The 25673-nt window shown below is 38.5% G+C and overlaps 1 protein-coding gene across 2 annotated transcripts in view; it reads left to right on the top strand.

Annotated features, from left to right (window-relative positions):
- Positions 1–25673, top strand: part of LOC5579652 (ALK tyrosine kinase receptor) — a 119192-nt gene that overhangs the window by 44990 nt on the left and 48529 nt on the right. Inside the window, exon 2 of one of the 2 annotated variants that reach the window (XM_021853768.1) lies at positions 19416–21505. In XM_021853768.1, the coding sequence (XP_021709460.1) occupies positions 20801–21505 (705 nt within the window). In that variant the 5' untranslated portion in view covers positions 19416–20800. The remainder of the gene's footprint in view (positions 1–19415; positions 21506–25673) is intronic. The other variant, XM_021853767.1, reaches the window with a different exon arrangement.

Raw genomic sequence — 25673 nt, forward strand, 5'->3', positions numbered from 1 at the left:
ATCAATTTTGAATGATTTTCAAAAGGCCACATCAGAAGATGATGAAAAAACAAGCCACAACTAGAAGGCCTCAACACATTTTAGAGTAAACAAAGGCGTCAACTCACAGGCCTCATCAGCGTCGGCCGGCGCCTATGGGCACAAATGAAAAGGGCTGCACAGCTTTTGGTGAAATAAAAGCCTCATTTCCTTTGACTCGTTTTTTTAGCAGGATTTTTTTGCTAAAATGATATTAATGAATATTCGTAGCTATAAATCAGTTTATCCATCGACTTTCTGGACGATAAAATAACATACAATGCTTAAATTCATAATTTAAATTTGATTTATTGTTTGACAAAACAAGATTGCATTTTTCTCATTGTTTACTTTTTGGAGATGAGGCCTTTTGAATTGTTAGTCTTGATTTGACGGTTCAACAAACGACTAAATTGGTTGAAAAATCAGTCGATTGTTGCACCGACGCTAATGGAAATTTAACACAGCGATCAACTGACTAATCGCTAGATTAAATCGGGTGACCGAGGAAATCTGATGTTAAGAAGGTCAACTTGCTTGGATTTTACTTAAAATACCGATTACACCTATTTAGTAGGATTGCGTCGGCCCACCTTATTAAATCGGGTGATATTTGGTTGATCTTTGTGTTAATCTTCCATAAGCGTCGGTGCAACAATCGACCGATTTTGCAATCAATTTAGTCGGCTGTTGAACTGTCAAATGTTTAATGGGGATGGAGCAGAAATTTAGTTTGGTTCGTATCAACACTTTGAGTTTCATTGATTAGGGTGACCATCTCCTGGAGATTCAAAATCAGGACATTTGGCAATTTTCACAATTTTCCTATCCAAATTCCAAAACCTATCACTTTTTCGAATACACTAGTGTGTTTTCTCTTTTAATTTTGCTAAGTAGGCTGCAGAGCTACTTGGGAACTTCCATGATTCACTTTGGCATGGGGGGTTTTCCCGGCCGAATTGTATGAAACTTTGTAAAACCTTTCAATACGACGCATATTGTAGCCTAACATGAGCCCAGTCTTTCAAAAAATCTCACTGCCGTAGTGAATCAAAAATGCCAAGAATAGGATCCGGCTTCTATCTGACATGTATATTTTCAAAGTTATAAATCAAATAAAGTCTGCCAAAAAAACACAGTAGGAACCCTCTTTGCAAGAATGTCTCTTAAATAAAATCAAGCATATTGTCTGGAATCTACCAACAGCAATCATTTACGAATCTACCGAAGGGTCTCTAAGCATCAATTGATTTATTTAGTCCATGAAAGCCTGCGACAATCTATATATCTATATTTCAGAGAATCTTATAAAAATATACAAAATCCGCTCAAAATCTATTCTGAGAACTATTCAGGATCATGCGAACTTCTGCTTGAATACTTTGAATCATGGTTTTACAGAGAATCTCAATCAATATTCTTATTTTTAGAAGTTTCCCAAAGAAACTTCCGTTAAGTTTCCATTGGGATCTCGCGATTTGCTAAGGATCTTGCTAGAAATTCAAGAAAAGTCCTACATAAAAACACAATCAAAGTTGTTGGGAGAAATCTAAATGTTCACTTGAAACCGACAGTTTCTCAACACGATTCTGATATACATTCGTTAACAATTTGTAAGAAACTCGTGGAATGCAAGATGCTAGGCGGTTGTGCTTCCATGGTTGAGTTCTGTAGTTTCGGCCATGGTTTATTTATATAAATATATATATTAACTCCACTGTCAGATCAACCAAAAGGTCGCAGTGATAGTACCCCAAGACAGGAAAAACGTCAACTAAAATTGCATATTGTTCTTTTGACAACATCTTGAATGATGGCAGTCAACGTTCAAACTTTTTCATTTGATATAGAATCCTCGACCGGTGGGATTCGAACCCACGACCCTCAGCATGGTCATGCTGAATAGCTGCGCGTTTACCGCTACGGCTATCTGAGCCCCTATCATTGATTATATTCTTCTTCTTTGTTTTTCTTTTTATTTTTAGACCCTTGAAGAGATTAATAAAGCAAAATTATTTTCAAACTTGTACTATAATACAGTACTGAACAGATTATAGTACACTTTGGTCGTTTTATCATACAAAAATCGTCGAGTCTGAAGGCTTGGATCGCAGCTTCTATTGCTTGGATTGACCTAAAATTTATATCTTAACTTGGAAATACAGTCGACTCTCCACATCTCGATGTTCTACATCTCGATATCTCTCCCTATATCGATGATTGCTTCGGTCCCTTCATTGTGCAACAAAGTAACGAAGTGATTTTCAATCTAGTGTTCATTTAATTAATGTTCTTTTTCTCGATCTCTCCCTATCTCGATGGTCCCTTCGATATCGAGATGTGGAGAGGCGACTGTATTGCGGCGCTGGTAACGCGCAGGCAATATACACGCAGTTCAAACGCAAGTTTAAGTAGACTTGCATTTTTTCGTTCCATAACTACGTGAATGTTATAAATCTGCAACAAATAGTATTTTTTATTTTCACAGCGACGGTATATCGACGTTCCGTAAAATTTTCTGGCCGAGTCCAATATATTGCGTATCTAGAAATTTGCAGTTTTTCAAAATTAATATTGCTGTGTGCGTTTGAAATGCAAATATCAAATGCGGTAGCACCGAACGTGGTAAGAATTTTCACAAGGAAGGCGACGCAATGATTGATTTTCTTTGCTAGGTTGGTGGCGAAATTGATCATGGTTGCTGAGTGTCCTTTGATAACTTTATTTTGCCGCATTCGAAGTCCAGGTTCACACGATTTGCACGTCAAACGCAAACAGCAATATTTTTAATAATAAAGCATTTTCAATTTTGAAAAAAATATAAAAAAATGAATTTTCAGTGCAATTTACTCTTGTGAAAAATTGATCAATATTGACCACAGACAAAAATAAATCATACATGTTTTCAGAACAACATTATTCAGTAAAATTTATTGTTTTCAAATTAAGTCTTAATGAAAGTAACGCCATTTTGCACAAAAATGCAAAATTTACGATAGCTAAGAAGTTTGTGTTTAAAACATTATTTATTTTCTGCTGAGTGAAATTCAGATTATTTCTGAAATGTAGTGAAAATTCCAAATATCCTACTAGAAACAAAGATTCAGGCCACCAAGCTTGGCTATTTTGTATGAAAAACGACCAATGCGTTATTTATTCTGTCCATTGCTATATAGCTGATAAACAACGAGATTGTTTTGCCTTTTCCGAAAACCAAACTGAAGCATTTATGAGAAGTTGGTCAACCTTTCAACATCCGAAGCATTGATTTTTTTTTAAGTTGGCTCAGTATTATGTCAAACTTTACGACCCTCAGTGCATATGATTTCTCTGAGAAGCAATTCTTTAGTTTTTAAAGATTACAGAGAAAGCTTTATTTTCTGGATTGCGAATTCTGTAACATGGGGCAAGTACGTTTCCACAGGCAATGATTGTAATGGCGCTTAAAGAGCATGCCCATTATTGAAAAACTTTAAAACATATTTAACAAACTACAGAGATGGAGGACGATTGAATGGTATCGAATCTATCATAAAAGGCCGAAAGACAGAAGGTCGAAAGCACAGAAGGTTTAATTTCTTCAGCCTAACTTTATTCAAACAACATACCTTTCCAAAAAACATAACTTTCAGAATACCAAACCCCCCAGAATCAAATCCTGCGCTGCTGGCATCCGCTATTTAAACAAGTATTGATAAGTTATACAAAGCACTAAAGCTGCTACAACAAGCGTCGAAAGTGACAGTTGTCGGAGTAGCAGAAGAACTAATTTTTGTCGCATGTTTTCAGCTTTCTTTCAACTAGTACGAAGAGTGTTGAAACCAATCTATTCAGTCAAAATCTAATAGAGAACATGCCTGAAGATTGGTAAAGTATATTTGATGGGTTAAGGTGAAGATGAATCGAAGCCAAAGTTCAAATTTTCAAGAGCACGTATCTGGATGACCAATCGATTAAGTTTTCAGCTTAAACGGATGCTTGGTTCTCCAAATCCGTGCTCTTGAAAATTTGAAGATTGGCTTCGATTCATCTTCACCTTAAGCTCACCAATTTTAACTTTGAATATGAGAAATCGGAACGATGAGTTGGCTATGAAATCAAACTTATGAAATACTAGCATGTATCTTTGATTATTGAATCAAAAATAGTTCCACTCCCAGACAACCAGAAGTCGCATAGCAGTATACGAACAAAGTCACTCATTTATACAAACTGCATCACTCCCGCACTACATGGTGCATGAAATCGTTTGAACGATGAGTTTCCTCGCATAAAACGCTATTTTATGAGTTCATATGTACATTCCATTTCGTCCCGTATACTTGTACAAAGTAAGTCCGTAGCAGCTGTCAAAAAAAAAATGTTATCATAAATTAAGTCGCATAAGAGTACAGACTAATTCGCAAGAAAATCTACAAACTCGCATTGCATGTTATGTTTCATCATATAATGTATGCACGTATATGGCCTCCACTTTTGTACGTATAAGGCCTTTTCGCGACATCTTATACGTGAAACTTTGCACATACAAGCATCGCATAACGAAAAAGGTGAATTGGTTATACGTACATTCTGGTTGTCTGGGCTGAGTTCGACCCTAAATCACTCATAGACATGTTTCTCAGAGTGTCCCATAAGAGGTCTGAAAGATTCAGCTGCAACTCTTCGAGATTTTTGACTATTTTTAGGTATACTCCTTAACCAGCACGGGCACCTCAAATCTATTATAGAATAGTCATAGCTACCGGTGGTTTTGGAAATGCTTCCGGAAGCATCACTTCCAAGAACCTTGAAGTTCAATACCTATTATGGTATGACTCCGAGCATGTTTTTAAACACCCGGAGAACCTGGCATCTACTATACAGTGGTAATGACAGCCTGTAGTTCTGAAACTGCTCCCGTCACCTTCAAAAATGTTGAAATTCGATACCCATATTGATATGATTTCGGACGCGTTCGATATTTACCACATAGCAGCCGGTGGTTCTGAAAATGCTAACTTCACACCGCACAAAATTAAAAACGACAGCATCCAATTTCATCCATTTTACAAGCATTACATTACTTATGGGCAAAACTTTGCCTATCTCAATCATTTTGTCTATCGTCTGTATTTCAAGCATCCTCAAACATTTTCAGGTTGACATCATGTTTAAATCCTTGTTTTACACTAGTTGTTTATGGATGTAGGATGTCTGCCAACACCACACCGATCATGATTCTAGAATTCTACATAAATTTCATAGAAATAAACATCTTTTACCACGAAAAACTTCACAACACATATTTTTGCAATTTCATATTTTTGCCATCGTAATAGGCTGTTTTTCACCACGCCAATCTGTCATGAAACGGCCTAATTTTCTGCACTGAAGTATGTAGTGCGGGAATAGTCATTACCTGAGACGAGACTCGCGAAGAGGAAAAAAAGCAACGTCATATGCAGCCCAGATTTCGCTGTCACGAAACGTCAGATGCAGCCAGTTGATTTTGTGGGCGAATATGTGGAAGTATTGGAATAATTTCTAGAAAACTTAATTCAGCGAAATATTTCATTTAATTTGCACTGACGAAACTAAATCGAAACAAGCTAAACATTTGTTACTGCAATGTTTACTGCGTTTGCTGATATGAAATTTAACTTTAAAAGGTTTTCTGAACTTGGAACGATACAATCGCAATTCATCTTTGCCATTTAGTTCATGTAAAAGCTTGAACATCTTGCTCACAAATTTGTGTAAACACAGAATCGAAGAAGAAAATCTTAGCAACCGTAGAAAAAGAAGACCGACTTCGCGAGTCTCGTCTCAGGTCATTACGTAACCGAAACCAGTGCAGTAATGGTTGATTACTCAATGCTTTCTTATTACGCAACTGTTTTGAGTTGCGTAATGAATTATTACGCAACAATTTTCCAGAAATTGTAAAATGATGGTGAATGCATTCTGATTTGATTTCTGATACCCTCAAGTGGTCTTCTACGAAATTGCATAAAATTTTGTACATAACTCGTTGCAGAACTCGATTTTTACAGCACTCGTTGCAATTATCCTACTCGGCAAGCCTCGTACGATAAATTTACGACTCGTGCTGTAAAAATCATCATTCTGCAATTTGTTCCGTAAACTACTATTACTACACAATTCATTCTCGAAAGATTTTCCTCGGCTACTTAGAGAGTTGAGTATCCTCATGCTTGCCACACGATATACATAAGCAAGAAAGCTCCCAGTTAATAACTGTGGAGGAGTTCTTAAGATCAGTATGTACGTGGAAAGCAGTCTCTGTACCAGTAAAGACGTAGTACAAGAAGAAAAGAACGTAAGTTTCAGTGCGCAAAAAGTTAAGGCCGTGCAACTTGATCGTTATAAATGGACGACGAGGATCTTAATCAATATCAAGCTCACCTGCTCAAAAATATACGACGGAATTTGAAAATCACTGCTGGAGCATCGTTATCAGTTTTGGGATGAAAGGAATCTACCCAGGCTTTGGAAAATGTAACGATCATTGACACACGAGTTATAATTTCATCCCATTTATTCGCCTACATTCATGCAACACCCTTGACATTTACCGTTCGTGGAAAATAACGATCCATGAACATAAACAAGACAGACACACACCACTCACTGTTCGGCGCCGATCACTGTGTGTCAACCAGGCTATCGACATCGATGGAGACACCATCTTCTATGGTGACAGAGGGCTCGATTGGCTTGTCAGATGGATCGGGCCCGGGACATCCTGTCTACTGCAAATCGCTGCAGTTGATATAGGGCATGTCCATGGACTGGTGTCAACACTTGTAACATTCGCTGACCCACTCTCATCCTGATCAAGAAACAGAGGCGATTATTTTCCATTTTTTGTGCTATGTTTGCCACCAAAGAGATGTTCAATGACCCAATAGATTATAATTAGGTTGTTAAAGGCTGCATTATCAGTAAATATGAAAGTTATCACCAATTTTATGCAAAACATAAATCACCCGAACGACTCGATACTGTTGCAGTCTGTGAGAGTTGCTGCTCTCTAACGCTTTCGTGCCACGTACCAAACGAGAGAGTGAATGTTTACATTCATAGGGCTGTCCGAATGCGATGTGCCACGAACTGTTATGGTTCGCGAACTGTAACACTCTCCGAAAATGGTTCGATCGGCTTATTCTGATCGAGATCCAAACACTGAATCTACCGTATGCTGTAGTTCAAAACACACATGAAGAAAAAAGAAACAAGGCCTAGTGCAGCTGTCTAGCCTGCTTGCCATGCGCAATTATCTTCGTTCAACGTCATCGCAATATGGTTTTTACCGAATCAGACGCTTCGACGACGGCTGCGAACGGCTTGGCTGGCTATCCTCACAGAACGTCAATGTTCGTAGGTACACCGGGTTTAAGTCGTAAAACCATTCCCCGAGAAAGTAAATGCGCGCGCGATTGATTCCTGTGGCGGACGGCTTGGCAGCAGTGGAACCCAGAATTTACTAAGTGGCCAAAGAGAAAACGAACGCCACGGGCAACAGTATCTTTAATCTAATTCAATTAGTGATCGCCGGCAGCTGTCGGTTTCCCGGAGTGATTTATGAGAGTGTGCCACTCGATAGGTATACTGGGCGGGAAGGATTGAAGTGGGAACTGCATTAGCGATCGAATTTATACGGAGAGTTGCTGCTTGCGATAATTGATGGAGACGCATGATTGATCGTGGCTTCAATCGAACTGAATTGTGGGCTTGAGTTGAGGTACCGTAGATAATTTACGGGTTAAAAAACTACATGAAAAACATGATGCTTTGAAGCCAAAGTAGAGTTCTCTGATTATGCTTTACCAAAAAAGATGATAAATAGGTATAACATTGGAAAACATTCTCATACACCAACTGAACAAAAACATTTTCTGAATTTATTCAAAAAAAAAAACAATTCATAGTTTTGTTCTTTATTTTTGGAATTTTTTGCAATTTCTCATCGTAATAGGCTGTTTTCCATCACGCCTATCTGTCATGGAACGGCCTTCTTTCCTGTACTGAATTATGTAGTATGGTAAAAGTCAGTACGCAACTGAAACCAGTGCTGTAATAATTCATTACGAAACTGTTTTGAGTTGCGTAATGAATTACTATAGAACAACTTTTCAGAGATTGTAAAATGATGGTAAATGCATCCCGATATGATTTCTGATACCCTCAAGTGGGCTTCTGCGAAATTGCAAAAAGTGTTGTACGTAACTCGTTGCAGAACTCGATTTTTACAGCATTTCTAAGCCTCGTACGATAAATGTACGACTCGTGCTGTAAAAATCATCATTCTGCAACTTGTTGCGTAAATCACTATTACTGGCCAGTTCACGGTATACATCTAACGAACCGGCACTGTTGAGCTTCACTGAAGCACAACACTGCTGCATGCAAAGCAGTAAAGCAAGTAGTGAAGCTATCCCGGTATTTTGTTGTTACTTTGTCGCCAGCAGGATAGAGTCCGTGTCCTTCCCATTCCCTACATTCAGTCCCTTGTTACAGGGTCTGTAATGTTGTTAGCAGCCGCCACAGGACAGTTTACATCATCACATCATAAAACCATACACGCACGCATGCACACACGCACAGAGATACAGGAACTACTCTCCTCGATTCAAAATAGTAAACGCGCCGCCTGGCCTCGGAATTCGGAGGAAAAGTCTCACCCACCCACTGTCATACGGATGCTGCGGCGCGAATTCAGCTAGGGGGAAATCAACAATCTCTAGCATCCCAACAGCGTACACTGGAATACAGGCAGGATATTACAAGGATGCTTATGGAAGCCCTTCCTTGAATGTCTGCGGGAAAAAGGCTCATACGCTTAGGGATCATTCAAATATTACGTAACGCACCATGGGGAGGGAGGGGGTCTTTGATTGTGTTACGGTCCATACAAAAAATAAAAATGTTCCATACAGAAGCTGTTACGTGGGGGAGGGAGGGGGTCTAAAATTGACAAATTTTGCGTTACGTAATATTTGAATGAACCCTTATCAGACCCATCCAATACAGAGGCAGCTCCGATTACATAGGAGAGCATTTTCCTTACACAAAACAAAATTCCGTCACTCGCAGCTACGAGGGATGCTGTAATCTACGCGGTGTGCTCCTTACGCGAAAGCAAACATTCGGAACTGATAAGAGGGTGCGGTTGTATTGGTAACGGAGATAATGTGCGAGAGCCATGTTCGGGGGATGATTTTTCTCTTCACCACCTTAGATGCAGTAAGTTTTCGAACGGAGGGATGCTGTTTCGAAGATGGGTATTGCCAAAATGACCGAAATGTACATTTGCTGTAAGAGTATGAAGGGAAGTGCAGAATTGATCCTCAAAATGAGTGCTGTACTATTGCGTACAGTGAGTGTGTATAATTGTAGTAATGGGCTATAAATTCAAATGATGTTAAGTTCATGTTAAGTGGCGGTAAATTCAGGTGGTCTTAAATGTAAATTACTTTACTATAAGGCTTTTTACAATCCAAAATATATACAATTATTTACAAGGATCAGAGTACCGTAAAACGGGGTAACTTTGATAGTTTTTTCGAAGAAAACTTGAATATTTTTGCATGCTGTTTCAAAGATTTACAATTTATATTTTTAAAACAAGTACTGGCATCCTAGCTATCGATTACAGTCGATAAATTGGCAAAAGATTCATTTTGAATGGATATATAATTTTTCATATAATCGAAAGTTGGTTTTCTGTTTTGGGGTAACTTTGATAACGGAGTATGATTCGAACAAAATTGAATGAATTACGAACATTTGTAGGGCATTGCATACCTCTAGGCGTTTAACGTTATATGGAAATTTCTGACTTAGATTACAGAAATGGTCCCAGTTTGTGAATATGCTTTTCGCTAAGAGATTTGAGACCGTATTCAAGTTCTATGATAACTAAGCTATCAAAGATAAGTGGCCAACTATTCAAAACTACACCAAATAGTGATCGTAGAACAGATTGTTTGTAAGCGTTTTGAAAATGCTAAAATTGTGTAATTTTTTTAAATTCGTATAAAAAGCCTAAAATGCTCTTGATTCAAATAAAAACCGCTCTTACATGAAGTGTCATACTAATATTCTTTAGTTTTGCTTAACTGATCAACAGAAATTATGATATTTCATTTAGTATGCGGTGGGTTACGCACTATCAAAGTTACCCGCATCATCAAAGTTACCGTAATCCGGGGTAACATTGATCATTTTATTTAGTTTTTCTTAAATTTTTCATTTCACAATACAAATGTTACAAGTTTCATATTTTTAAAACAAGTACTGGCACCCACCGCTCCTAGCTATGTACTTTATTTTGTTTTTCGAAAGATTTAAACATGTTTAAATAAATGTTTTAAGTGATTTTTTGATTCAGCTGATATGGGGTAACATTGATCACCCAAGTAAACAACGTTCGCTAATATTGGAAATGTCGTTACTTACTAAAATCAGGGCCCCTGAAGCCGAATGTGAAGACCAAACTCTTACAAGTCATTTACTTTTTGAGTTATTTCAAAATTAAAAACACCTTGAACCGCGTAATACGCCTAAAAGTAGGCAATTTCCTCAGGAAATTCTACATTTGTAATAGTATTTAGTTAATGTTGCCTAATTGAATAAACTTATGAAATATTTGACAACGGAATCGTTTTCGGCGATGCCATTTTTAGTAACACCCGCATTTTCCTTGCTCACATCGTCTGCAGAACTCATGTGAGACATGAATTTTCGGTAGTGTCAGTGAAAATGATAGAAATCATTGTTTCAAAAAGTTGACAAATTTGCGCATGAACTAAACGCAATTTTGGCAAAAACCTTAATGATAAAGCTTATGAATATACGAAAGAGAGGCACCATTCATGGTTCGAAAATGCTTCATCAATAAATCTTTATTTGAACGTTTAACAAGATGAGTCATCCCGATCAATGTTACCCCGCTGATCAATGTTACCCCGGATTACGGTACCCCGTTTTACGGTACCGTAATCCGGGGTATCATTGATCAGCGGGGTAACATTGATCGGAACGACTTATCTCGTAATAAGTTGGTATCGTCATTTATTGATGAAACATTTCCAAAGCATGAATGTTGTTTCTCTTTTTTATACTTATAAGCTATTAAAAATTAAGATTTTTGCAAATATTGCGGTAACTTTATGCGTAAATTTTTCAAGTTTGTGAAGCAATGATTTCAATGGTTAAGGATGACACTACCAAAGATTCATGTCTTACATAAGTTCTGCAAGCGATATGAGCAAGGGAAATAGTATGTTCAATTAGGCAACATTAACGAATTACTGTAAAGAATGTAGAATTCTCTTAGGAAATTGCCTACCTTTAGGCGTATTCCGCTGTTCGAGGTGTTTTTAATTTTAAAATAACTCAAAAACTAAATGAGATGTAAGCGTTTCGACATCATATTCGGCTTCAGGGGCCATGATTTATGTAAGTAACGACATTTTCAATATTACCGAACGTTGTTTACATGGGTGATCAATAGACTGATGCAAATTTTGAAGTTTTTGCTCCCCTATGCTTAAACGATGTCAATTATGATGAAAATGATCCTCCCAAAATTTGAAGTGATTCGGAAGATATTTGACTGTGCACACGCCATTTGAAGTTTATATGGAGATTACTATGGAAAACGCCAATCGTTTGGGTTCAGCCCTCTATCTCTTCGTCATAACATTTTATGGAAAAGTGAATACACTCACCTCATTTGAAAACTTCCCAGCTACAACTTTGCCGAAGATCACATTTTGATGGGACGTAAGGATAATTTGTTATTATTGATAATAAAGTCTATATCATGCTGAGATGATCATTCAACTACTTTCAGAGCAACACTGCTTTTTTGCTGTAGAACATAGTAGCCTGGATTACTTTGATCTATTCTTCCCGCCAGGAGTACCACTGTTGCCTGCTGAACAGTTGGTGAAGCATGCTACATGCAAACCAAGTTTATGATGATGAATAACAATTTATCCTGACGTCCAATCAAAAAGTGGTCTTCGGCAAAGTTGTAGCTGGAAAGTTTTCAAATGAGGTGTGTGTATTCACTTTTCCATAAAATCTTATGACGAAGAGATAGAGGGCTGAACACAAAAGATTGGCGTTTTCCATAGTAATCTCCATATAAACTTCAAATGGCGTGTGCACAGTCAAATTTCTTCCGAATCACTTCAAACTTTGGAAGGATGCTATTTACCATAATAAAAATCGTTTAAGCATAGGGGAGCTAAAATTTCAAAATTTGCATCACTCTAGTGATCAATGTTACCCCATATCAGCTAAATGAAAAAATCACATAAAACATTTTTGAAAACATGCTTAAATCTTTCGAGAAACAAACTACAGTATATAGTCACGAGCTATGGGTGGCAGTACTTGTTTTAAAAATATTAAACTCACATCATTTACATTTTTGGATGAAACATTCAAGAAATATCCTAAAAACTGATCAATGTTATCCCGGATTACGGTACTGATTAAGAGCTATGGTGATAATGTAAGATACATTCATCAGCTACATTTTTACATTACATGATTTTTACATAAGTTGTAAAACTTTGGGTATACTAATTGAGCTAATCTGCAGGCATCACTTGATATATACAGTAAAACATAGTAGCCATGATTTATGTGTGCTATCTTTGCGCCAGATGCAGAAATGTTGCTTGTTCAGAAAATAAAAGAAAAATTTGCAATTGGATATAAATCAATACGTAATAATATGTCTAATACCCAAGAGCACATGAGGCAAACACTATGACCGATTGAGTGATTTGCTTGCATTTCCCATCAATCACCAGTAATGTCGCTCTTCGCGGTGGATAACTTCTTCAAAATGAAATTGTCGTCCTGAAGAGGACGGTTGGGGGTAGTCATCGTCGATCGAACCGGTTATTCATTCCATTGATAGACAGGAACAGACCAAAAGATTACCGAAGACGAAAATAATGTAAAATTTAAAAAATCATGTACGGTGTAGTATTGACAAACATCCATAAACTTTTACTTCTAAACAAGGATTTGATCATGGTATCAACCTGAAAGTTTGTAAGGATGCTTAAAATATTTCCTCGAGCCCGATTTCAACTTCTAAACTCGTACCATACGGTTGAAATAATTAAATTTCTTTTAGCTCATATTCATTATGTAGAGTCGTTTCAAAAAATAACAATAATCGCATTGACAAGTGATTAATTTCATCCCGAAATAGGAATTCCCGATTTTTTATTTAAGGGATGATTTTCAGCTCTAAAAACACATTTGTTAGAAATTTTTGCACATGAGCCAAAGAGGCTGACCGTCGTACTTGTTTTCCTGCATTCAGTTATTTGTCATTTTCAACATTGTTTAAAACAGACAAGAAAAACCATGAAAAATGATCAATTTCACCCGAAATTACAGTACCGTAAAACGGGGTAACTTTGATAATGCGAGACCCACAACATAATAAACGAAATAACGAAGCTTCTGTTAATCAGTTAAGCAAATCCAATGCAAAAGTAAAGAGTATTAGTATGACACTTTATGTCAAAGTTATTTTCGTTGGAATTAAGTGCATTTGAGGATTTATACGCAAATATTAAAAATTCATAAGATTTTAGCATTTTTGCAACGCTTACAAACAATCTGTTCTACGATCACTATTTGATGAAGTCATAATGAGTTCGTCACTTATCCTTGACAGCCTAGTTATAGTAGAACATGAATTCGGTGTCAAATTCGAAATAAATCTTTTGGCAATCTATCAAGAGCAATCGATAGGATGTCAATACTTGTTTTAAAATATAAATTTTAATTCTTTGAAACAGAATGCATAAATATTGAAGTTTTCTTCACAAAACTATCAAAGTTACCCCGTTTTACGGTACATGTAACTTCAAAACGTCAAAACCTTATAACAGCAAGAAAAATGTGCTTTTCTATGGAAAATAAGACATGCCTCAATATTTACCCAAGTTTTACCAAGTTTTCGACTAAAACGATGATCTTCAACTCCTCAAGGTGGATCATTCTGAGTTCTGAAACTCCGCCGAAGACAGCACTGTGCTATTTCTTAACGCATACGAGATATTCAAGAACACCCCCAGACTGATGAAATCCCATGAGCCCTGGGTCTCCTATAACGCGAATTCCGACGAGACCGAGAGACCGACTGTAACCTTCTTTTCAAAACAGTCTGTTCATTGGAAAATTATAGTGCGGCTGTACGATCGTAGCAAATTAACTGCTAATAAGTACATACTTTTGGTCACATTTTACACAATAATACTCATTGTTAGTGAAAATAGCCTTTATATGTGTAAAGTTAACAGAATTTCATTGCGTTTATATTTAATTTTACAAATTTGAATAATAAGTTCAATATCAGAGTGATCATTTATTTATTTATTTATTAGTCAACAGGTAAAACATTACCCCAATGACCCTTGTTTCTTGAACAAAATACAAACACTAAAATATTCAAACCAAGATTACAAAAATTAGCACAAAACTCGACGGTAACTAGACTTATTTGTTTCACGCGATACATTAAAATAAAAAACATGATAACACATATTGAATACTCGGGACATGCTACGCATCGGTTCCTGTAAACTGTAGTTTGTTCTGGCAGAAGGTATGTTGATGAACGAATGAGTTCGAAGATTGGCGCGTCGTACATTGATGTCCAAGCAGCTGAGCAGTGCGGAGCAGTCGATATTGCCTTGCAGGAGATCTCCAACAAAACAGGCTTTCACTACGTTGCGTCTCGACACCAGTGACTCAGCTCAGTGATTAGCTGACATCGGCACCATAGCTGGGCAGGTTAAGCGGATCTCTTCATCTGAGGTGGCGTAGAGCAAAGCGGGCGAATTTGCGTTGAATAGCCTTAACACGTTTGATTCCATTCTGATAGTACGGAGACCAGATTATTGACGAATATTCCAGAGTAGGGCGCACTTTCGAACAGTATAAAGCCTTTAGGCAGTACACATCCCGAAACTTTTTGGCATACCGGAACAGGAATCCCAGTTGAGATGAAGCTTTGGACACAGCATATGCAACGTGGTCTTTGAATATCATTTTTGAGTCCAGGAGAATGCCCAAGTCTTTGACTGTTGATACGCGCTCAAGTTGCGTGCCTGCTAGAAAATATCCGAAATGGAAAGGTGCATGTTTGCGGCTAAATGATATAACGGAACATTTTGACACGTTCAACGACATTCGATTTATTTGACACCATTCAGCGAAGGCTTCCAACTCATGTTGTAGAAAAACTGCGTCTTCCGGTTGCTTTATCGTCCAATACAGCTTCAAGTCATCGGCGTATGAAAGCTTCAGGCACTTAAGCTTGAAATTAACATCGTTCATGTATAACAGGAAAAGAAACGGACCGAGGTGACTACCCTGAGGAACTCCGGACCAGACTTTAAAGGGTGACGAAACGTGATCTCCAATTTTGACGGACATATTCCGACCGGTTAGGTACGATTGGAGCCATAGAAGCATGATATTTCCCATATCAAGCTTATCAATCTTGGCCACTGCGATTTGATGGTTCATCTTGTCAAATGTAGCGGAGAGATCCGTATAAATGGCGTCGACTTGTTGACCAGCCTCCATTAGGCGAAAAATGAACGAAGTGAAGCAAGCCAGGTTAGTTGTCGTCGAACGTTTGGGCATGAACCCGTGTTGATCAGGCGATATTTAATGTGCATAGCTTTGGACCAATTTTTGCAGAATAATGACCTCGAACAGCTTCGAAGCAGCGCTCAGCGCAGCTATTCCACGATAGTTGGAGACTAACTGTTTGCTACCTTTTTTGAAAACTGGAAAAACGTACGACTGTTTCCAGCAATTCGGAAACACACCACCCAGTAAACACGAACTCGTATAAGATAGCGCATAAGAGTACAAATGTGGAGGCGATATACGTACATGCACCATAAGGATCCATGCAAGATGTACGTATATCGCCTCCACAATTGTACTCTTATATCCCATCATATACGATGGTATGTTCACTGGGCAGAAGCCAGGGATAGGTTAAAAACCCTTGCTAGCGGGGCTGCAATTGGCTTGTTTCCGTTTTCTTACATATTCTGAATCTACGCTAAAAATTGAACTAGAATCCAAAGTTTCAGAATTTTTCGTGACCTGGAACCATTTTTAAATCACGTTCGAAATTAGTATGGAAATCAGTTTTGAATCACCCCTCGGCAAATTTTACTCCGGGACGAGCTGTCATTATGTAAATTGAAATGTCATTGAGTCGACGGATTGAAATCTTTTTTAATCATTTATAATATCAAAATTAAGATATTGAAGCGCAATAAAATCGTGTTTTACTTAGAAAAATGTGCTCTTTTGATCAAGCTACAAAGAACCGGAAATTTTTAATCTCTAAACAACCCAATTGTTTCTGCACAATGTTTGAGAACAAGAGAAGGAATGCCACCCGGACCGGATCTTGTGGACGATTTCAATTCCTTGCTTGCTGATGCAACCATATCGTCAGTGATTATGATTTGCTGCACGAAGGTGGAAAGCCGGGGAACATCTCTAATTGCATCATTAACAAAGTCTGGATCGACGTGTTCATTGGTGAAGATGTTACTAAATTGCGTGCGAAACATATCAGCAATGTCTTCCTTGGAATAGGCCTCATGTAAGCCTTCGGGCATCGTAGGGGGCAATCCAGATTTTTTCCGTTGTTCATTGACGTGTTTCCAGAAGCTTCTAGGGTTTGCTTTGAGGATGCTTTGCAAATGGTCCTGATGAGCGTTGTACAGACAATCATTCAGCTGCTTATATTCAGTATTCGCTTGCATGTACCGTGCTCTCGTAGAATCTGTACGAAACTTACTAGGGGAACTTAAGTATTCTCGGCAGTCTAAGTCGATGTCGCGCTTATTTTGAAATTTTCTCGGGCATCAGCAGCCAAATTACATGTTTGTTTGTTTACATTCATGCGCTGCACAATCATCCCTCGATTCACACCGACAGACTTGTTAAAATCTTTCTGGAAACGTTTCTACAACGTTGCGAACATCTCTTGTCAGTGTGACTATTGTCGGCAGCCTTATTCTCTTCATTTGAATTGATGAAATCTCTGACGAAATTGTTTGTTCCGTCTCAGAAATCTCGATAGCAGAAAGCTGACAAAGCAAAGAATCATCTGAACATTTTCATTGGTGTGTTTTGATAGAAAAATACTGTGTATTTGGCGTTTGAAATTTGGTTGCCGATAATAGTCGAATGGTGCCGAAGCCGTAAGTCTCCCTATGACGTCTGAGAGCTGTTTCTTCACCCTCTTGAGATTTTTCAGTTCGGAATTAGACCAGGCTGGTTTCGAAGGTTCACGTTTGACTTTGACGAGAACGTACTGATCTATGCCGTACAACAAGATAGCAGAGATTGTCGAGGCAGCCAGATTTACATCAGAATTTCGAAAAACGTCGTCCCAGTCAACATTTTCGAAGAAATCGTTCATTCCGCTGAAGTCAGCGTTACTGAAATCGTAGAAAACACTTTCGGAAACGTCGTGGAAGCGTTTTTGCGGACATATCTCCATTTTCAGCAGTATGGGAGGATGATGCCTGCACGTTTTAACAAGTGGCTATGGGGCTTGCATTACCGTACTAGCATCTCGTAATTCCTCGCTGACGAAGCACAGGTCTAGCACTCGGGAGTTTTCATTCATAATGCCGACAGTCTGTCGGAGGCAGGCTGTACGCGTCTAGTAGCTTTCGGGACGTCAGGCTGATCGTTGATCGAGAGGCAACCGGAAAGAGAGAACCGGAAGAGTCGTACTGCCCGGAAATACCACTCAAGTTGAAATCACCGATAATAATAATGCTGTCTCTTAGTTTCGATTGAGAAACCACCCAATCCAGCGAGTCAGTATGCTTTTCAATCAGGGACTCATCGTTCACCCGATCAGGGGGGATGTAAATCACACACAGGTAGAGCGTTGCGTCGACAGTGGTAATAGCAACCCACAATTGCTCGATCGATGATCCGTTAGGAGAATTTAGCACACGAGATTTGAAATTCGATCGAACAGCGAACAAAACGCCGCCTGCTATTGGAAGCCGACCGGTCTTGACGGTGCACGTTGTACGAGCTGTCGAAGAGCTGATTCGACAATGTATTAGCGTTGAGCCAGGTTTCGGAGAAACGAAAGTAGCAAGCTAGTAAAACATCCAATATAGAAATAAACGGTTATAAATTTCTAATGCAACTTCGACTTCAAGATAATTAAACTATCTTCAAAAGCAAAAAAAAAAAAAAACTGGAATCCACGCTGGAAATTGTGATTTTAATATAAATTTCCTAAATTTATTCAATTTCGCAGCATTTCACGGGTTTTGTGTTGTTTATTAGTTTTTTCAGAGTATTCGGGAATTTCGGAAATTAGGCCAGCCATTTATTTTTTAATTTAAATGATTCCGCTTTTAAAGTGCTGCGATCAGGGCTGTTAAGTCATTATTCACACGTGACTGTGACAATTGAATATTAGATTTTAATATCATTCTTCTCCGTGGAAAAATTCATCGGAAAATGTTTTCCTACTGACCGTTTCTAGGAATAATACTATTGTTATGCTATGTTACCATCTTCTAATTAGAATTGTTATACTTTCGGGGTAATGGCATTCGAGATAGTGGCGTTTACTACCCATAGAGTCCCAATCAAAATGTGGTCTTTGGAAAAATTGTAGCTGGGAAGCTTTCTCTTGAGAAGAGTTTATTCACTTGTCCATAAAATATTATGATGAAGAGCTAGAGTACTGAACACTGGAAGGTGGCATTTTCCATGGTTATTTCCAAAAACTTCAAATGGCGTGTGTACACCCAAATTTCTTCCAAATCACTTTAAATTCTGGAAAATGATTTTCATCATAATTGTATAGGTGAGAAAAAAACTTCTAAAATTGCATGACTCTAATAAACATGCCTTGCAACAATTGAGCAATTTCCTTCATTATGAAATAAAGCAAGTTTAATATATTAAACATGGATGCTCGAGAAATACTTAAAAAGTTTTCTAATTTTGAATCGATTTAGATAAATTTAAAATGACCATTCATAGTTGAGCGAAAATCATGCTTTCGTAATGGCGCTGCTGTAACTGCATCTCAAGTGAGCAATTCAAATCACTCAAAAATAACCATTTCACAGTCCTCAACCGGTGCTCGACGAGGATTCAAACGTATGGGAGGAAGGGGCAATGGGCAATGACTGACATCATCCAAAACACATCCTTTTGCGAACATCGTTCGCCATGCTATTAAACTGTTGAGAGTAAACCGTACACTGTGTGGACCGAAATAAGAGCATGTAGATTTTCCTTGCCACCAACATTCTAACCGACAGCAGTCCTGTTTTCCCTTGTTTTCCACATAGGCCCCCTCCAACGGAGAGCGGGAGAGAAAAATCATCCTAAGTCGAATCTCACCGAAGCAGTCATCCAGCATCCAGCAGCAATCAGAGGATAGTCTCGCAGCAGCACCGTTTCAGCATCGCGTGTGTGTGAAAAGTGAAAAGTGGATTCTCCGCCGTCCTTTTGCGAAAAAAAAAATCGTCGAAGGCGAAAAATTTTCTTCTTGTGACCCCCAGGCAGGAGGAAAAGTGGCCAACCCGCGGACGAAGCTTGGACGGAACGCAGATATTTGGGGAAAACCTGGAAAATTGCTGGCAGGCGGCGAAGTTCTCCAAAGCTTTCTAATCTTGTGCTCGTCTGCCCAGAATGAGTTTCGCCTGTCGTTGCCCATTTTGTGAAGAGAAGAAAAACTCGGTCGGGGCGTCGACTTATGGTGGAGTCTAATAACTTCTGTGACCTGCCTGCGAGGATTTGGGCGAAAATTACCGCACAAAAGGAATAAAGTGATAAGCGAGATTGTGGAAATGCGGATTTTGGGATAAATTTCGCAATCGTTTGGTAACTCAGTGTTGCGAAAATTCGAAAGAAAATGGATGCAGTGTTGGAAAAAGGATAACCGAAGTTGAGGAGATACTTCGTGGGGGTAGTTGAAAAGTGTAAATTAACCTTTAGAAGGAAAATTGTTGCAATAAAAGGTTCGGAAAAATGGTGTTACGCATTATTTTATCTGCCAGTGAAGAGATGGATGACGATATGTCCTCCCGATTGACGACTTGTGATGGCGGCGAGAAAAAGAAGAAGTATGGTATCAATATTTAAGAAGAGACCACCTCAGTGAGGTCGTTCATAAAAAAAGTGGAAAAAGTGTTATGCTTAAGTTGAGTTGGGCTCATAATTCATGCAATACATGTTGGCAATAAGCATAAATTACTGAAAATTGCTCCAGAATGGCCAGATGGACAGGTATTTTGGCTACAATGGAGTCCACCGAAGCAAGTGAAAATCGCAGCTGAATTTGTACTCTATAACACATTTCGAGTAAAACGGGAGTAGCAGCAGCTGCCGAAGTCGTCGAAGAAAAAAGCGACCCCGACAAAAGGAAGAGGCGGTGGGTTGGGGCGTACAAGGATTTTCTTGTAAGCCTCTCCGAAGTTCGAATCAACCGACAGCCAGGCTGTCTCTCCGCGAATCTTTCGAAACTGGAGAATCTCCGTATTCTCCTCGGGGAACCCAACTCTCGCATCTACTAGCGTGGCTCCTGTCACTCGAACACAAATGCAATCGCAAACCTACACACTCGCACTTCTGCTGGAGAACAGTGAAAAGTGAGATAGTTACTGTAGATAATCAACCGGAATTACGAAAAAAGTAAAAACAGAAAATGTTAAAAACTACGACTTACCAAATAAGTCTATGCAGGCGTCAAATGATGAAACTTCTTCCGTTGATCCTGCTGTGTCTGCTCAACCGCTACGCTCATGGTCAGCGCCCTCTGGGCAATGCCACTTTTGGGGCAGCGCATAACTCGTCCGGGGTGATCAATGCTCTTCAACCGTCGACCACATCTACGACCAGCGATCCACCCATAGAGCATATCCAGCTTCCGGGTCATCGAACTGCGTCCAGCAATCAAATTGCCACCGACGAGGAAGATGACGAAACTCCCTATCCCAGCATCAACGACATCTCGTCCGAAAATGGACCTCGTGGTGCCAGTCCCAGCCTAATCCAACATGCCCGAAACAACAAGTATATTCCCACACCCACCACGGCACATCGGGCCAATGGCGGAGCACCAGATGATGCACACCACGACCGGAGGGTTCCCTTTAACCCACGCCGGTTCAAGTCAAGTCTTGCTGAACTGCGGAAGCTGAACAATCAGCAGAAGCCGGCTGAGGCACCGGAACGGAACGGTTCGGTAACTACGTCCAGGGGTAATGAAAGGGGTGAATCTCGTCAAAACATGCTGGAAAATATGCACTACGGAAACTCGGTGTCGTCACCCGGCTACCGGAGGCCGTACGAAAGTTTCAAAACTCCGCGGGACGATCCACTGAGGGCGATCTACGAAAGAATCAATGTGGTAAGTGCCGATTGGTTTGCTTTTAACAACTCAGTTACTGAGTTGAGATCTACCAAACAGAATTATGTTTTCATCTTTTTTTATAAGGACCTGATAATAGTAAAGGGGGCTGACCTAGTGTAGTGGTTAGAACACATGTATCTCACGCCGAGGACCTGGGATCGAATCTCAGCCCCGAGATAGTCACTAAAAAATCCGTGACGACTCCTTCGGAAGGGAAGTAAAGCCGTTTGACCCGAGATTAAAAATCTCGTTAATAAAGAAAACAAAATATAATGAAAAAAAAATACGATGATATCCGTGATAATTTTTGCCCGAATGTCACTTCGCCGAAAAGTGTCTGGCACTCAGAATTGTCATGACTTTATACATTTCAGGGTGGTGAACGTGATCTTTTGGTATGCATCCTTTCTCATTTAATTAGCATTTCTTTCGGGTGTGTCCGACTTAGAGTTTCCAATCCCGGGAACATTTCCCGGGAAATGAGATTTCCCGGGATTCCCGTTCCCCGGGAAATAATTTTCTGTTTCCCGGGATTCCCGTATTTCCTGGGATTTCTGTAGTTCCTGGGGAACTCTATTTAAATACAGAATTGACAATTTATTTTCAAATAAAAACATCGCACAATTTACTTTTCATATCATATCAATTAATGTCCTCACTAGAGATGCGACGTGTTTGTGAATTAAAATTTTGGGTAAAATCAACCGAAAAAAGGGAACAAATCGGGATGCATTTCACTGACATTTTGTAGGTGATTTTTGCATGGCTTTTTTCACAGCCTACTACTTGGCAGTACAAGTTTGCAATACAATATAAAGAAACTTTTGAGGAATCTATTTCATGATTTGAGTAGGGTTATAAAGCTTTCAAAATTTCTATTTGTTTGTTTTTTATTCTAGTGTTGAAAAGATGTATTAAATGTTTGCAAATATTATAACTTCATACGATTGGGTTAAAATGATTTCCACATATAATTTTACTTAATTTTATTATTTTTTGGTTATAAAGCCTAGCATAAAACAAAGCCAACATTCTTTAGGAGAAACATAGAGTATTGGACAAAACATTTGCAACTTTTCCGATTTTCCATACAAAATGGTCAACTTTGGTAAGCTAGATCTCAGTTATTCATGGACCGATTTATATCAAATTTTCACAAGACATTAGGCATAACATAAATTACGAAATGTATATTTCAATGATTTTTCCAATCTACTTCCAATCCAATTTAAAAGTAATAACGATTTTGCTAAAGAGTAATTTTCGTCGAAAAATTCGAAACTGTTTATCTGTAAATCCAATGGCCCTACAAAAAACTGTTTTCAAAAAATTGTTCGTCTAGAAAATCTACAACTTTGCTGAAGATAAAGGTATATCTTCAATTGCTTAGTTATGTCAATTATAAAAAATCGTCAAAAAAATCACTTTAGATAAACCATTATTGCTTTTAAACCCGTGGTTGGAAAAATCACTCAAAAATGTATGTTAAAATTCAAGTTATTTCTGGAGCACTGTAAAAATTTCATTCAAATCGGTCCATAAATGACTCAGATCCAATACTCTGAAATTGACCATTTTGTATGGAAAATCGAAAAAGCAAATGTTTTGTTCAATACTGTAAATAAATTACTCACAAAAAAAGAGAAAAACAATCGTACAAATGCAATGGGCTAAAATATAATACACATAAAATATAAATTATTTGAAAAAAATCCATCAAATAAGCAGTTAATACCTTTTTCAGAATTTCCCGGGATCCCGGGAGTTCCCGGGAAATGACAATTTTATTTCCCGTTTCCCGGGAAGTCAATTCCCGGGAAAATTGGAAACTCTATCCGACTTCACCGTTTATGGCATAGTTGAGAATGACCAAACACCATTCGGGGAACTGGCGTTCGGGGAAACGACATTCGGGTAAAAGTAGCACAATCATCCGTGATATATTCTCTTTTTTGACGGGAAACCTTTTCAAGTTGAGGAGCGTTGAACGATTCTGAATCGATTTTCCAAAAATCGATGTTTTCCTTCCGATTGATCGATTTTTTGAATCGATGTTTGGGGCATCGGAAATCGTGTGAATCGATTTTCTTCATTTGATATTTGGTTCGATTCATTTTGTTGAAATTGATGAAATTTTCTCTATAAGCTGATGAAAAAAAAAAACAAATTTTCAACTAGCCTCAAAATAGTAAGTATGTTCTATTGAACTTCAAAACTTGTTCAATTAAAGGATGTCAAAATTAAATACAAATCCAGCTGGTCTTATTTCTAACTTTTTGAAATTTGAAATTGAAATTCGATTCGAATCGATTCAAAGGACTCGATCAAATCGGTGAATCGATTCGACGGTTCAAATGTGAATCGATTCAGTAACATCGATGTTATAGACAAATTTGCCCAACGCTAGGTATTACGCTTCTTCCGGTGGAACTCTGCTTCGAACATCAACGGCTATTACTGGATATTTGCGTTCCATTTATGTGACGATTATCACGGTAATGCTCAACTAATACCCCTAGTCTGGGCATCTTTACCTATTAAGGATACAAAACTTTTTCAGGGCCATCAAAAATTTGTAAAATATTAGTTTCGAAAAATATTTCATGTCATGTATCCTGCCATTAGCGCTGGCTGAATTGTTGATCATCTTCACCATCCATATCACCAAGACTGTATTTTGATAGATTAATTGAAACAAGCTTCGCAATGATTTTTTTTTTGCGAAATTCGTTGCATAAACTTCCTTTATATCAAAAGAAGAACGGTCTCAATTCGTCTCATGTGAGGGATTCTGAAATATGATCAATGTTCCTAGAATAAACCATATGTGAATTCTCGAAAACTTTGCAACTTGTTGCTCAACTCGAATTTTGAGTTGATCGGGTGGAAGTTGTTTTCATTTGTTGCCATGCGAAAAAATACCTACTGGCTTCACTCAACCGGCAGATCAAATAACTCAACTTCTAGTACTAGGCCATTTTGAGGTAACGCACAAAGGTTCGATTTTTGGGTTGCTCTTCGCTCACTGACAACATTAGAAGGGGCGAATGAAATAGGGAGAGAAAAATAACTCAAAAATTAGTTAAAAAATACTCAAATATTGAGTTTTCGTTTTCTCCGTGTAGTTCATTTTGCAACTGAGGGGTTATTCAAAAATAACGTCCAACATTTGGGGGAGGGGGGAGGGGTCCACGAAAGTGTGACAGTGCATGTATTAGGTATTGGAAAAACCGTGTCAGGGGGGAGGAGGGATCTATAAATCTCTAGAAACGACGGATGTCATATTTGAATCTTCTTTTATTGCAATAACTATTTGTTTGTTGACGATTCAACGTTAGAGTTTAAAAGTTAAATCTTCAAGATCTCTGAATACGAGTTTTGAGCATGAGCATGAGCATTGATGACCGTACAATTCGTAGTTGCTACTCCGTGATTGACAAGAATCATCGAAATTGTACAGGGAACCAACAGATGTAGCTTGGGAGTAGCATACCATCTTCAATGTACATTTTCAAGGACTCTGAAATTAGTAATGTCAATAACGGCGCCGGCCACGTCCTTCCGGTCATCGGGGAAGGGAAGAAATGTTAGTGTGACATCCATTGTTACTAAAGACCGAGTATACCTCTGCATCTTCATGGTTGCCACGGGAAAGAGTTTTGTTAGTGGGAGGGCTTCAAAGCTACATGATCAGGATTCACCTTGGTAAGTGATGCGATTCATGTAATTTCTGTTTAAAAAGTTTCTATCAATGCGTCGACATCTTAAACATCGAACTATTCAAAGGTTTGAGTCTCGAAATTTTATAAAACATGAATAAGCGTTTATGTCAACACTTAAAGTGACGAACTATTCATAGTTTGTTCAACAAATTCATAAAAAAATACATGTTATGATACAAATGTGTTATAACAAGCATGAAACGAGCTCACCAATTGGTAATCCATCCCCGACTGAACAGTTACAATCGCAGCGTCAACACGTATAAGCAGGAATATGAAATAACTCCGATGGCGCGCGAATGAAGTGCTAGCTGAAAAAAAAATAAGAGGTTGTTTCCGAGATACAACCACCAAGTTGACGTTGGATAACGTTAGATTCTTCTATTTCCTGGCTTGAGACCGTCACGAACTTATGAAAGATTTCTATTGATAAAAATCAATTT

The sequence above is a fragment of the Aedes aegypti genome, chromosome 3 (genome assembly GCF_002204515.2).
Source record: "Aedes aegypti strain LVP_AGWG chromosome 3, AaegL5.0 Primary Assembly, whole genome shotgun sequence".
Lineage (NCBI taxonomy): Eukaryota > Metazoa > Arthropoda > Insecta > Diptera > Culicidae > Aedes > Aedes aegypti.